The sequence below is a fragment of the Empidonax traillii genome, unplaced genomic scaffold (genome assembly GCF_003031625.1).
Source record: "Empidonax traillii isolate 1590-97213 ecotype Southwest subspecies unplaced genomic scaffold, ASM303162v1 scaffold612:size571257, whole genome shotgun sequence".
In the NCBI taxonomy this organism is placed as follows: Eukaryota; Metazoa; Chordata; class Aves; order Passeriformes; family Tyrannidae; genus Empidonax; species Empidonax traillii.
In genome coordinates this window covers 108,696-124,653 of record NW_020955805.1, presented here as the reverse complement: position 1 = coordinate 124,653, position 15,958 = coordinate 108,696, and the positions used below count along the sequence as shown (strand labels likewise).

General features: G+C 37.2%; 1 protein-coding gene across 1 annotated transcript in view; it reads right to left on the bottom strand.

Moving 5' to 3' along the window:
- WDR35 (WD repeat domain 35) overlaps positions 1 to 15,958 on the bottom strand; it is a 44,421-nt gene that overhangs the window by 17,860 nt on the left and 10,603 nt on the right. The window contains exons 9-13 of the mRNA XM_027898656.1: positions 15,515 to 15,591; positions 12,958 to 13,183; positions 12,359 to 12,391; positions 10,287 to 10,347; positions 1,104 to 1,248 (exon numbers count right to left, since the gene is read on the bottom strand). Of these exons, the coding sequence (XP_027754457.1) occupies positions 1,104 to 1,248; positions 10,287 to 10,347; positions 12,359 to 12,391; positions 12,958 to 13,183; positions 15,515 to 15,591 (542 nt within the window). The remainder of the gene's footprint in view (positions 1 to 1,103; positions 1,249 to 10,286; positions 10,348 to 12,358; positions 12,392 to 12,957; positions 13,184 to 15,514; positions 15,592 to 15,958) is intronic.

Below are 15,958 nucleotides of genomic sequence, written 5' to 3'. Positions count from 1 at the left end.
CTTATGTTCCCATAGTATCCCCACTGACAAACCTGCTTTCTATCGATATAAAGCTATGGTGATTGCTTTCACTTTCACAGCCCCTGATGGTCCATTCCCACATGATCTGAGAATTTTCATTCTGCAGCAAACCATCAACCACCTTCAAACATGCACTTCCATATTTCACCAGGTTCTCCTCTATACTTAAGAGCTTCACCTTGACAGCCACAAAACTTATGTAATTCCTGTGTTATTCAATACTTCATCATAACTTCTCTTTTGCCTTAAAGAGTAGCATTGGGAAAGATTTTAGAATGCTAAAGTCATCATTAAGGCTGAATTACAACTATTTACTTTTTTCAATATTTTACCAAATTTACAATCTTGTCCAAGGCAACATTCAGGTCATTCAGGTCCTACAACAATGTAAGTTATTACGCCATGTACAAATAATTACCATTATTATAGATAGATAGTGACAGGAAATGTTAGATTTATAGGAAGATTTTACAGTATCTCTATGGAAGAACACAAAAAGTAACACAAAAGGAAACCATAACAAAGTTGCAAACTTGTGGAGGTGACAGAAAATTTAATGCTAGAAATGAGCACCTGGGAAGGAAATATTTTGGAGGCAGAATGATGTTGATTTTGGCTTGTTTAGTTTGAGAGGATAAAAGTCCATACAGGATTAGTTGTCAAAGCCACAATCAGACACAAGTGTATTTAGAGAAGAACCAGCTGGACAGACTGTGTTCTTACAGGCACTGACACATGAGAAGCAGTTAAAGTTATCAGAGGGAATATAGCTGCCTGGAAACCAAGAGCATGGAGGAGAAACAGGGGAGGGTTAAAAAGGCATTGAAGACACACAGCTCCCAAAGAGAAGCATGTAGAGAGCAAATGGAGACACTGAACAGGAGCTAATCCAAAAATGTCTAGGAGATTTGGATAACAAACACACATTTGTTATGAAAAACTAGTATTTAATCTTACAAGCCTACAAGTCAACAAATATGATTAGAAAAATGAGAAGAGTTTATATTTTAGGCATGGGAGAGTCGACCTTTATCAATAACACCAGAGCAAAGGAAGAAAAATGACAAAGCGTGAAGACAAACCTTTCTCTGCCTTCTTTCCTGGTCCGTGCTACCTGATTGATTTCCATTGCCGTGAGCTTCTTGGCCACACGGTACTGCCAGATGTAAAACGCTCCTTTGGAAGCTGCTATCACATGTGTTTTGGTCATTGTGACAAACAATGGCTCTGTATGAAACCCAAAGGGTTGCAAATTTAGAGTGGCAAGCATTGGAGTAGATGCCAAAAAACAACACACCCCCACCCCCCCCCAAAAAAAAAAAAAGCTAGCAGCAGTTTTTGTTAACTGCTAAGAAGTTTCACAGGGGCCTTGTGGCCTTGTCCAGAAGAACAGAGAAATTCTTTACAAGTTCTGATTTTACAATTAACACTTTTATCCCTATTATTTCAGTAGATTTCCATGTGCTAATATCGAAAACATCAAACACATATAGATAAACTTTCAGCTTAATGACCAGTTCAGGAATACCTGGAAAGTCTTGAACAAGATCTGTAAAATATCTCCATATCTGACATATTTGCAATTATTCAAATAAAAACAAAAGGAGCGCTACTCAAGAGTTGATAGTCTAGAAGAGATTCTTTGATCAGCATCACTTAAAAACAGTTCGTAAATTTTAAGTTAGACAAGACCTAGAAGTGCTCTTTGTATCTTAGTTAATAGCTGGGCCAAATATCAATTCTTTATGTGAATGGCAGCAAATTAAATATTTAGCAGAGTGTATGCTTAGTCCTACTTTATTATATCCAAGGATTACACTGTAGGAATGCAGGGTACTTTTTACTTCAGCCCTAAGCTCACTTAGAATATGTGCATAAACTGAGTATCTCATTCCTGCTGTCCATGTTCAGTGAACAAATATAAATACATATAAATGCACACAAACGATTACAGTATTCTTTATCTGAATATTGCCTTGAATACTTTATCTGAATACACTGTCTTGAGGCTCTTTTTTCCCTTTTACAATCATTTGTTTCATCTTTCTGAAAACCAGTGAATGCACATAAGAGGGCACAGAAGAATGAAGAAACCTAGTAAGTAAATCCCCCAATGTCGTCAAATTCTACAAGTAAATCATTATGCTACCAAAAAAAACCAGGCAAATTCAAAAGAATTGTATGGCCCAGCCTGGTGGGGAAACACAAAGCCACACAGAGCACAAAATACAATTCTTTTACCATGGGTCTTATTTTCTGTATTTTAGCACAGAACAGAACTCTGGAGGGAGCTATAAGCCTGCCATAAGGGAGAGCAGTGCTACAAGAGACAGATGGGGGAAGATTTGTTGAACAGATTTTATTTCTTTGAAACCAAGAGGATTATATAAGCTACCCGATGGCTGTAGAATACTTTTTAGTAAAAATGTAAACACTGGGTAAGAAGGCTTACTGATGATGCTTAACATGTGAGCAGCACAGTTGTTTACATTATATGCAACTCAGTGTATTTCATGTACTTACAACACTTTCAGTAGTCACATCCAAACTGAAGGATGTAGTCTCCTGTTTATCAACAGTATTAATAAATTCTACGTATTTGCTCTGTTCTTTATTAACTTGCAGCCATACGTGCTGTAACAATCAAGTTTTTATCCTTTAAAAATGAAACATCAGAATTTTCTGAGATGAGAGGGAATAAGGTTCACTCAAATCACTAAATTTTTGTACTAAGCCTCATATTGGGACATAGTCAACATTTAACCACTTGTAGTCCAAGATAATGCTAAACCAGGCCCACACCTGAAAGCCATGGGCATTCCTCACACTCACCAGGGGACCTGCCGGGCACCTGCAGCTTCCATGGAGCCTGAACTTACTCATTTGTGCACAGCTTAAAATACCCCAATCCAGGAGAAAAGGATATTCACATAGGGTCTGTTGGGATCCAGAAATAAGATGGCAAAGCATCCATGCTTTACCCAGGGGATGCAATCAGTTAGGCATTTTAAAAACATGTCTAAGATTTAAACTGACTGTGACTCTCAAAAAACACACACCCCCCAACCCCTGACACATTTCCCTGCCACTTCTTTTATAATAGCTGTAAGAGCAGCTTGACAACAGAGTAAGTTGGATCAGTTCATTCATCTAACTGACCTCAAAATTAAATAAATAAAAGATTAGTTTAAGTTGGATTAAAGAGAAAAATCACAAATTCTGGAGCAGGCAGGAATGAGCAGCCAGTATGGCAGGCAGGGCCCTCCCCTCTTTGCAACAGTAGGCTGTGATGACTGGATTTAAGCCAAATGTGAAATCACAGGGATACACAGCACACAACACAATCAGGATCAGATCCGTTCAAAAACACATCTGGAAGAGCAGTATCTACATGTGGGAACTGATGGCTTTATAAAACTGCCTGTATAACCTAAACAATTGCATAAGACACATGATTTTTTCTAGAATTGCTTTAGCATTTTATACTGGTCAGTCACTGAACAAGAAAACACAAAAAAATACAAACAGAAAAATCCACGTCTAGACTGGACACTAGGAAACAGTTCTTTACAGAGAAGGTAGTCACACATTGGAACAAGCTTCCTAGAGATGTGGTCAGTGCCCCAAGCCTGTCAGTGCTGAAGAGGCATTTGGACAATGCCCTTAGCAATATGCTTTTGGTCAGCCCTGGAGTGGTCCTGAAATGGATTGGCCACTGTCAGTCCCTTCCAACTGAAAGTATTCTAGTCTGCCTTTTCACCAGAGAGCCTTCATCACTGGGTAACTCTGCTCCTAAAATGTTCTCCTTCTTGACTGCATAACAGCATAGATTCAACACAAGGGAAGGATGGCCCCAGCCAACTACAAGTTTAGGCTGTTGCTGGGGCAGAGAAGGAAGGAATGGGATTTCTCCTTTCCTAGGAAAGGAAAGATGCACATTTCAATTCCCTCAGGCTGAGGAAGATCTAGAATCCCTTTCAGAGCAGCTGGTTTAACTACTTAGTTTCCTTTACTGTAGAGAAGTATTATCATCTTATACAGTAGCATTGGTTTAAGCAGCCAGTGCTGCTCACTTGAGCATCAGTGCCCTTCACAGAATCTGCGCTCTGACTATTAATCAGACAGAAATGCAAGCACCTAAAGTCTGAAGGAGGCAAGATATTTGGATCCTCCTCTGCTTAGCACTTCCACTGCATAGCAGCTTTCCCTTGCTAAACATGGACTTCTGAGATAGTCTATCTCCTCCTGCTGATTTTGCAGATAGCCAGCTTCAGTACTAAGACAATACCTAAATTTCAGACCTTGAAAATATGTATGGAAAACATTTAAACAGGTGCCTTACGTTTCAGTGATCAAATACTGAAAAGCATTAAACATAGCGCCCCCATCAAAACAACTCCAACGTGTGAAACAACTGCCCTGTCAGTTTTCTCTGGACCTTCTTTCTCTTCTCACCTCATTTCTCTTCACTGCTCCTTCATAAAACCTCCTCCCCGAAGGAAAAAAGCTTTACTTCTGAGATATCCAGGAATCTCAACTAACTTTCCGCAATGTCTGCATTTCATCCACACACACTCCATCTCACTTCAAAACTGTAAGAAAACACCTGTTTTCATGTCTGATCTTCTTACAAAAATAGTAAATGGAAAACAAACTTAATGCATGACTGCGTTACTTTGGCGCATGAAAAAGCTGAGGTACTTTCTAGTATACTAAAAAGGGGATGCACAAATACAAGACAGGCAAGTCATCCCACCCAAATCTGATGGAGAGGAAGCAATCTGACAGACAGACACAATACTAAACTGTTGTTTTCATACAAGTCTGATACAGGCTGTTCCTGAGAAACTGGAATGAACTTAGTCTAATCAAGAAAATCTACCTAATTTTAGAGCTTGATTCAAATGTCTCTAGAAGTGTTGGCTCACAAATAAGAAAATGTCAGGCAGCAGCTGGGACAACTGAACTGCATGTGGGACGACTCATGAACAAACACAGTTTACAGAACACAAATACTCAAAATCAGTTATAATTTACATTAAAGGGTTCAACTTTAAGTAACAGCAATTCAAATGCTGTTTCACATGTAGCTCAGTCACCCTTTTCAAGGCATCCAGGAGGGAGGCGAGACACCTGGGCACAACTCCAGCTCTCTGCCTTTAATCCACCTGTATGTTGGTCAGGCTGTTGTATGAATTTTACTGGGTACTGAGGCACACTTGAAAGATAACACTTCCCTGTGTCAGCGCTCCTAAGCACATGTAAGAAGATGATATAATCCAGCCTGAGTGACCTTTTCTTAACAGATACCATCTGTTGTGTTTCCATTAAAAAGATATTATATAACAAGATATTTAACCTTCTGTAGTTTATATTTAGTTATTCATCAAAGGACTTCAACAGAAAGCCTGTGAGCCTATGGAACAAGCACAGAAGAAACTGTGTTAGTTAATTTTTGTACCAGAGTAGGATGGAATGCAATAATGCTAGACAATGAAGAAAAGACTAATTTATGGGCTAGCAAACACAAGCTATTGTGAAGGACCTCAAACACAAGGCACAGGAAGCGCAGGAAGAAAAATGCCTTTGGACAAAATAAAAAGCAATATGAGGAACAGCCTGAAAGTGGAACCATCCATCAATGTCTAAAGAAAGCTGAAGTGATGGCCCTTCATCAGATAATGACTGATTAATCAGTATTTGTCACTGTTAGCAGAGGCAAGCATTAGAAAGATAACGACATAATTAAAAACTCAACAGAATATAGGAAATAAGCACTTCTTCTTTTGAGCCTTTCTTGAACTACTGGCATAGAGCCCAACAACCTAAGATTTGCATCTCCTGGGGGTGAATCAAACATTGCACAATGTCACAATTCATTAGGAGATTAATAGCACTTTGTTGGAACATTATAAAATGTTATAAATTGACAATTCATACAAGTTGTGCCTTAACACACATTCTCAGATGCATTATTCAAAGATCCTGTCAGTTACTTAGCATCCCTAAATGAGCAATCTTTTTTTCTCCACTATCAATTTCCTGCCAGGACAAAGCCCAAGAGCCTTTGTCCAAGAGCACAGCACTAAAGTCTCGAGGAGGAGTAAACCCTTTATGCTCAGGAGAGCACCAGGTGATTGCTGTTCCAACAAGGGACAATCTGCCAAAGATGGTGTGTGTCCAAACTGCAGTAACTACAGCCAGTGAAACAGAGTTTAGACTCATGGCAGGGAAGAGCAGCCACTCAACAACAGGAAGGAGCACACAGATACCAAGTGGTTTGTTGAGAACATCCTAGCATGAGAAATAATTTTCCATAAGTGTTTATGAAAATCAAATAAAGTAACAACCTAAGTTGTATTTAAGCCACTCTGAAAGATGGCACTTAAAGTCTGAAACAAGAACAAGAGTTCAAAACAAAAGTTACCTAAGGAAATTATTTTATGGAATTTAATGCAGCAATTTATTGCTTTATTAAAAGAAAATTGAAAAAGTGTATTGGTAGAAAGGAGATGAAAAAAGAGAATTTAACCAACAGATGATACATTTTTCATAAGTCAATAACACCCCTCCAATTGTCTTGAGTAACAGATGTGTTAATTTTACTTTTGTGCTGCTTATATCTTAAACTATTAATGATTACTCTCACCTGAAAATTGATTTAATGCTGATTTTTCTCATTCATAAACAGGACAAAAGGTAATGATTTTGTTACAAATTATGTACCTACTGAAATCTTACATGAACTTTTGGAAAGGTCTTTTGTCCTTAAAGTTTTACAAGGTCTTCTCTCTCTATTGACCTCAGCAAGGCCAGACAGCTGCTTAAGTTCAGCATGCTGTCAAAGGAACAATTACACATCCTACTGCCAAGAAGCTCCAACTGTGATAAACAGCATGATATACTGTACAATAAGACCTTGATTATGTACAGCTGTCAACCCCTCACACAAACTGACCTTATGTTATAAATATTTCAAATTGTTCTATAAAGTCGCATCTTCAAATGTTACAAAAAAAAGGAAAGTAACTATGATGAAGCCAGCACAATGTGTTCAAAACTGCTGCATTTAAAGGCATTTGCTCTTCACTTTTACCTTCAAGCTCTTCTGTAATTTTGGTGGACAAGCTTTAAAGGAGTCTTGTAGGATGCATATATTAAAAAGAAAAGGCTGAATCTTTGACTGTGTTTAATAAACAGCAATGAAAGACTTGCTTGTAATGCTTGAACTACTGAGGCTACAGAAAATTTTCAGGACTCAAAAGGCAAATATTCCCAACCTCTAGTAATTTGCCTATCTATGAGGTTGAAGGCTATAATGCCCAGTATTTTCCCAAGTGAACTCACAGTAGGGAAGAGCATTGCAAATCTATGCACTCAACTGGTCCTCAGGCACTGGAGGGAACAGCAGGAGACTGCAGAAAGTTTAGTTATGCTAAAGGAAGAGAAGCATTTTCCAGATCGTTTAATCTCTTCAGGACAATTCAAATACAGTTGGAATAACAGCAGCATTTTTCAATTAAATAGCATTTCATTGTAACTGTTTTCAGTCACTGGAGAAGACTCTTTTACAGTCAGCTGTAGATGGGTCATAGTAGAGGAATCATAAAGAAATGGATACCTTTGTTGATAATATAAATAAAACTATCACAGATAGATTCAGAGTGCTCACATAAAGACAACACTAGAAAAATGCCAAGCAAAAAGTTTACAGGCAGAGGTAGAGGTGTCCATGCAAAGCTAATTTTGACCATCTGAGTGGGATTCATCTCACCTAATTTTAGACATCTCTGACGGATGAGCTGTCTGCCCTGGGCTTCTTTGTACCCAACGAAGAGCAAAAAGACCCCTTTAGGAATGATTCACTGAACTTATTTTAGATGTCAGCTGTAGAAATGAGACAAACTACCCCCTCTAAGTCCCTGAATCCTCCTCCCACCACCCCAATCCCACCTGCCCATTATGTTCTGGAAACTGGTGGACACATATATAACATGTGTGTGCACATACGGGACAGGGGGGACACAACAGACACCCAACTCACAATGCTATCATCCACCACAGCATCTTACTTCAGTGCTCAGGTTTGGATTTCTATTTTCAGCAGGAGGGATGTTTTTGGGGACTTTGGGTTGGTTTGTTGGGTTTTTTTCCCCTCCATCCATTATAAAAGTTTTGATACTGAATTTCCTGGACAGTTTGTTCCTTAAGATTCTGATGTGCCACCCCTGTTGTGAAAAGTGGCAAGAGGACATCAAACTGACACAAACAGAAATTACAAGACTAAAACCTCCACAACATTTCACATACACTCCATAGGAAAAAGTAATGAAACTCATTTATCAGCACAGGATACTTTTCATTTTAATTATGATCTGCAATATAAGGCATGAGTTTCACCATATATATATATGACTCACAGTTGATTACCTGCTGCTATTACAGAAAAAATGAACATTAGAAAATGACACAGCCTTACAAATTTAGTTAACATATAATAAAGAATAAAACTGTTTAGAACCACTGGTTAAGGAAAATAATCATCTTTATGATCTCTACTATTTCTAGTCTTTGGTTGCTTTTTTTTCCTACCTTTATTCTTCTGTGAATTGCTGTTGCTTCCTTGTCTAATAATTCTTCACCTTACTTTGCTCAACATTTCTATCTCACTAAAACTTTGCTAGACATTTTTCCCATCTATTTTATCAGATAGAATGGCTGCTCATTGTTTAATATTAAAATCAAGTATTAGCACTATGGCTTGGAACTAACTTCTCTGATGATATTAATTTAGACAGAAGAGTTTCATTTTGCAGAAGAGATGAAACAATGGGTCTAGAAGGCAATCAACACCGAAAAAACTTTGAGGTTTCCTGTCATAATAGCTACGTCCCTTTCTGGCACAGGCAAAAAAAAGATTTTGGTTCGGTTTTATTAAAAATTAAATCTAATTTCTGCAGAATCCAAGCACATAATTTCCAAAGCTATATGCACATATTAAGTAGACATATTTATATTAATAAAGTGAGAGGGGAGCAATTCTTCCAGGTTTAAAATAAACAATTGCTTTATCCATAACCTGTTCAGTATGCCTATGCTCCTTTACTGTATCAGACATGTGGAGACTGTTTTTTTTCCCTAAGTATTTTAGTGTGCTCACAAAGTGCCACATGACTGATCACAGCAGAGGGTACAGTGTATCCCACCTTTCCAACACAGGGATCACATTTGATGTCTACAGCCAAATACCCCTTCTACTTTTCATCACTTTGTTAAGAGGTTCAAAAACTAAGTATATACTTTTCATTTAAATAACTAGACTCTCCTCTGTCATTCAAAAGAAAATATTTTTGCTAAACCTTCATTACAAATTACTTAGCCTTTCAACAAAACAGAATGAAGCTTCAAAACAAAAACTGCAAAGGGGGTTCACAGTGTCTACTCTGAATCCAAATTCAGATCCATTCGGAAAACGAAACAAAAATAAAGCAAGACCCAGAAGAAACAAAAGTGGATTCATTAATCAAAAAGCTCATTAATTTGGCAGTTTGTCCATGTTTCCCTCATCTATTTAAAGGGAAAAAAAAAATCCATGATCTTTATCCTCAAGTAAAATTCCCAGAAAACAGTGGTTTGCAATTACTTGGCAGTGTTCTGCACCACACCTGCAGCAAACAAGCAGTAGTGAAAGCTTGGAGTTCAGCCCTGGGATTTAGAGGTATTTTCATACTATTATAATCCACTGAGGTTTTTTTAAATTGAATTTTAATTTATAATATGAAACTATTTAGGTAAAACAATTGTGAGGAAGATAAGGAAGGGATATTATCAACACTGAAATACAATAATTTGGGAAGCAGCAACAAGCTATTTTTAAATCAAAGTCCAGATCAAATTATTTCACTTGCTCTGATAAACTAGACCCTCTTCAAAGTACCTTTTCCGAATATGACTAGTTTTATAAGCCACTGTTTATATTAACAGAGTAATTAAGAGGTTATTTCCAACAAAAACTACAGTTCACAACATGGGAACTTCTGATTACATGTTTATTTTACTTAGAGAGATTCCAACTAGAAGGGAGAAGCCAATATAAAATCATAGTTACAAGTACATATAGAACAGAAGGTCACACCATTTGGATGCAAATCACTGATGTGAACACACAGTAATTAAATAACTGAAAAAGAGACTTGCATAAGAAATTAACTAAAAAAGACTAGAAAAAAAAAGCCAACAGAATAAGACTATTGCCAGTTGCTTACCAATGTCAATATATTTTGGGTCCAAGGGTGTGCCAATAGAATTGCAGAGAACCAGCACATACTGTATGGAAACAAAAGGAAGGGTCATTACTACCATATTTTTTTCTAAATTAGTAACCTGCACAAGGTTTTCCGTGAAGGTGCATCTCATAACCCACATGTCACACAGTTTAATGCTGATCAGCAACAGAAAACAGAGGGACCATGACTGCAGTAAATATAAAGCAGCATAAGCATGAGAGTAATGAGCTATTTGGCAATTAGCACTATAAAAAAAGAACAAGCACAAAACAGCTGTTTAAGCAAAGGAGCAAATCTACCAGACGAAATACGACAGGTAGGATGTTCCACCAGCACAGTCCACAGACAAGACGTGGGCAAGAGAGCCAGTGTGTCACCTGCTGTGTGTGAGGCACTCACCGCACTGCCATTATCTACGAGCATGGTCCAACAGCGACTCTCATCAGCTGTCCATGCAAAACATAACCTAAAAACTCCCAAAAGCTAGGAGGACCTTTGTTCTATCTTTCACAGACCTCCATCTCCTTGAACCTCTAAGAAGGTAACAGTGTGGGGAGAAAGGTGACAAGGCTGTCCCTTTGCCCTGCAGTATCACAGGTGCTACAAAACTGGTGAGTTTTGTTAGTTTTGCCCTCCTTGTAATCCTGCTCGGGAAGGTTCTGATAGCACAGGAACCTCAGATTGGGCTGTTAAATTCAAGAAGGTACAAATAAATAAAACTTGACAAGACACCAATGCTTCATTGTTGTAGCAGATGTATTTACTTCTCTAGACCTAAATCAAGGATAAGATAGCCTAACAGTGATTGTATAGGAAAATGTCTTAAATGACAAGTGTGGACATTAAGGAGAAACTTTTACTGTCAAATCTTTAGACCTAAAATAAAATAAAAATAAACAAAATATACTGGGCTACCAAAACTTGAATTGCCTAAGAGCTGATACCTTGACTCTCCAGGAAATGAAAGATAATTAGTTTTTCAAAGCTCTTTCACCTCCTGAACAATTCCTGTAATTGTGGTAGCAGACCAGAGCAACTGTGCAGCTTACCCCTTTAAAATGACAGATTGACAGCTTATTAATCACATGAGAACAGCTCAGTACAGCTTTTCAGCTACTATATGAACTTCACTCTTTTGAAGAAAAAGATCTGAACAAGGATTTCTTTTCATGAAAAAAATTTATTTTTTCTGTTTCTGCCATCAATAAGCACCTCACAAAGATAGAATTTCTATTTCTTTGTTCATGAGTTAAACTTTACACCAGCATACTCAAGTTTTTCTTTTCCAGAAAAAAATATGTTGAGCCTTCACCCCTGTAGGAAACCACACTGGGCTTTTTTATTTCCATCGTGTTTATATTATACCCTCTTTAGTAATCTCTGAGACTCCAGGTCAGTAGATCAGAGCCTGACAAGGGGTGATGGACTAACAGTATCCAAGACAGAGGCTGTACAACCTACAGAGAGCAGTGCTAGGGGCAGGGAGTTTGCATTCTGATTTATCCAGCCTTACTATGGATATCAACATTAAGTCCTTCCTAACTTACTGACACTCACAACCCACTTGCAATACCTTTAAAAAGGGCCTGCTGAAATTAGGGTTTTAGCCCCCTCAACTATTGCTGCACATTCTGCCATTTTGAAATCACAATCCTAATGACCAAAATCTCTTGTAAAACAAATCTGTTTTTTAAAAAGCAACTCCAATGAACTGCTACCCTTAAACCTGTGAACTTCATTTCCTAAAAGCTGGCCCCTCATGGTGTTAATAATTATACTGGAGCCATTTCAAAAAAACTGAAAGATCCTTATTATCTGTAATTTTCAGATGCTAAAATTAAATCTCTTATTTATGCTCAAGAAAGTTACACTAAGTCCCTCCACTGTTTGTTTCCCGTTTTTAAAATACCATCCAGAAAAAACTCATTATATTGCACTCAACTTCACCAAATGTTTTTTGCCATGTATATTTTCAGTCCATATGACAGTACACCATTTATTGCACAATCAAGCAAAGCAGCACTAAAGCATGATTGTTTTTTTTTTTTTACCATTGCACCAAATGACTCTGTCTCATTCTCCTCCTTGGTAAGCAATATACAAGTGATATAGAAAATAATTCAGAAGTAATTGCAGTAAGAAAAATCATTTAGCAGTTAGCATGACACTAAATGAACATTCGTTAGCCAAAGGATACATTTATCATATCATTTGTCAGTACATATAAAATAAATTAATAAACAGAACAGTTTGTAGTAACATGTAATTTATATCACCTAAGAAATTGCCCTTTTTTTCCATTTCTGACTGATGAAATATTCATTACCATTTCGATGCTCTCCTGCTTTTAGCTAGTCTCTGGAGAACTGTTCTAAATATTTGTGAAGAAACATTAATCTGGAAGTCTTCAGTTTTATTAGGTTACTAATGGCTACAAGGAGTTAAACTGTAGAGGCAGTTAATCAGTTACTTTGTTGTTTGTTGGGGTTCTTTGTTTTTAAACACTGAGCCCATTCAAGTGCCATTCTGTCAAATAACAACTGACAACTCTAAGACAGATTTAGACTTTCCCATTTCATCTTATTCTGGCTGTAAAGAACTGACATGTGGAACAGAGCATTTCAATTGAAAATTAAAAGACAGGCTTTACCTGAGGTTGATTTTCATCTGCTTTAGTCGCTAAAACACAGAAGTCTCCATAAGTTGTTATGGAAAGAAGGCTCTTGACATATTTTACATACTTCTCATTGTTTTTTGTGTCCCAAAAGACTACACAGCATTCCGGGCGGTCAGGTCGGTTATAGGCATAAACAACGGTGTTGGAACAGTAACCCCACTGCCAGGGAAGACAATTTGGATAAAACCTATCAGAAATTCTGAGAGTTCAATAATAAATTGTTCACAGCTAAGACAGAAAGGGTTTATTTCATGTACATCATCAGTATTCAATATTTTTTACCTGCCAGGTGAACACAGCTCCAGTTATTGGGATAATATTAAACTCGCAGAAGAAGCCTCCCCATCACACTGAGTAACCTCAAAACTGGAGGATCAATGTCAAAATATGACAAGATTTCACTTCCTCGTATTTCTTCCTTCTTCAGCAGGTACACAGAAATACCCACTGTGATGCTAGTTTTGGCCATGAATGTGCTCGCTCTATGACTACTGATTTAGAAATCCAAAGTTCATTTCCCAAGGGAAATATAATAAACACCTCAAACAGTGAAATCCTAAAGCAGACAAAACTAAGCAATTATATGAGAGCACTGTAATAACTCACCTCTTTCATATTAGTAACATGAGAAAAACCCTCCCTTCTGCCCAGAAAAATATAATTATTCATATAACAAGTAGGAGAAAGGGCAAAAAGGCAAAAGAAATGGATTATACAAAGAAAGATGCATTTTACTGCCTTCAACTGATTTAAACTATAGAATCTTCTAATACAGCAGAATCAGAAAATAACTGAGAAAGGAGGTGAAAATGTCAAATAAACCAGACATAAAACAAACCACTTAAAGATGATGATGCAATTGTAGAAAAACTAATAGAATTCTCTGCATCAGCATCTATGAGAGAGGGGAGGGGAGGAGAGGGAGAGGAGGAAGCTTGTTGGAGTGCTGGCCAGAGGGGTTCCCACACTCCACAGGAAATGAAACTGAGACAATAAACTAAAGAATCAGCAGAAGAACTTCTAGAACAGATCTCTCAACTGAATGGCAATAAATTGTCAGAGCCCAAAGGTTTTCAGTCAAGCAGAGTTGAATTCTATGGGAATTCAATCACAATGCTTTGGAATAGAGCCAGAGGAACAGGAGTGGGCAGATGCAGAAAGCCTTATGATTCTAGGAATCACAAATCAGTAAACCTAGCTTTCACACAAGGTAGAGATGTAAATAAACAAGTGAATAATGGGATTAGGTGCACATGGATAAATATAACACACTGGACAGTCATCACGTTTTTAGCTCCTTTATTATTATATTTCTGAGAAGCAACAGGTCTGTAAATGAAAATTACCCAGCTGATACAACCCACTTGATCTTAACAGCTGGGTATCAGATGGATTTTCAATAAAATCAAGCTCATTTTGGATACAGGAAAAAAAGTAAAAGGATTGGAATAAAAGTAGTTTTTGATAACCAAGTGCAATATGCACAGGGTCCTTCCCAGAGATGCAAACTGAAACTTACACTATTTTGAACATGCTAAATGTATATGAAAGGAGTAAGATATGAGGTAAAAAGTCAGTAAACTGTAAATCATGTTTGTCAAACATAAAACTGATTTCAATAAATGGCAAAGGACCCCAGAATGCTGAATAATGACATTTCTACATGGTGGAAAATAGATTTCTACAAGGTAATGCACACCAGAAGAAATGTAACTACAGCTATAGACTCCAAGTCCTTATTACAGCTCCAAAAAGATGCTATGTAAGCCATGAATAGTTTAAAAAAAGATCAGCTCAATTCCTAACTTTTACTGTCATATTAATTTAGAACCCCCTTTCTCTTATTACACTCATGTAAAAGAAAAAAAAAATAAAGGAAACCAGATTATTCAGTGGAGCGGTAATGTGATACCAACACTTCATCTCCAGGTCATTAATTCCAATCCAGCCTAAATTAATAATAGCTTTGAATCACTCCCATTTAATGACTGCCACCTTTTAGAATATCTACTTCCTACAGGGAGTTACTGATACGATCAGAACATTGCAGAAGTAATGTGTATTATTTATTGAAGGAAAATATCTATCATGCACAAATAAAAATATTTAACATTGAAACTGAGTACACTACCAACACATTGAGAGTTTATTTGCTGCAGAAATAAAATAATTTGAACACATCTTTTTCCACTCCAAGTGAAAGGGGGTGAAAAAGGAGCTTACACATGCAGTTTCTAAAACTAAGGTTTCAAAACACTAATTTGCAAACTGTGCCTGATCCTGAAATACACATAGTCTCACAGATACTGATGAGTTTAAGAAGCAACAGGCCTGTGTTCCAGATGTTACACATTTCCCAAAATAAACATTAGGTAGCATTTCCTGCAAGACTAATTTCCAGCTCAAATTTCCAAAGTCTTTTCCAGCAGATTTACAACAAACTATCTGAGATTGCTTCCTAGAAGATTTGTGTTTGCAACTCCCTGACCGCTGGTTTTTCACAACCAAGTGGAACAATACATTTCAATACATCTGCAGTATGTTCTTCACATTGCATTCTCCCTCTTTAATCACAGTGGTTACACACTGATTATTAAAGAACATATCCTGTGCCGGGGGGGGGGGGGGAAAATACACAATATTGCATTCTGGAAAGTAATTGCTATTTTTTGTTAAACTCTAAATTTAACTGAAATAGTCCTATCTCTTGGGAAAAAAAAAACAACCCTACACAAATCAAAAAACCCAGCTGATAGTCAAGATAAAAACATTATTTAGAATTAGCTGTGAATACACACTTTTAAAAAGTACACTGGGAACTGAAATATAAGTAGGAAGTAAGTCTATCAGGTTGTATTCATTTTTACTGTCCAGGTTTATACTCAACTCTCCTGGTTCAAACTAATAATTCACCACTAGAAAATATGACAGTAAAAGTATGGCTCAAATAAGTCCCATTCTATCCCTTAGCCCA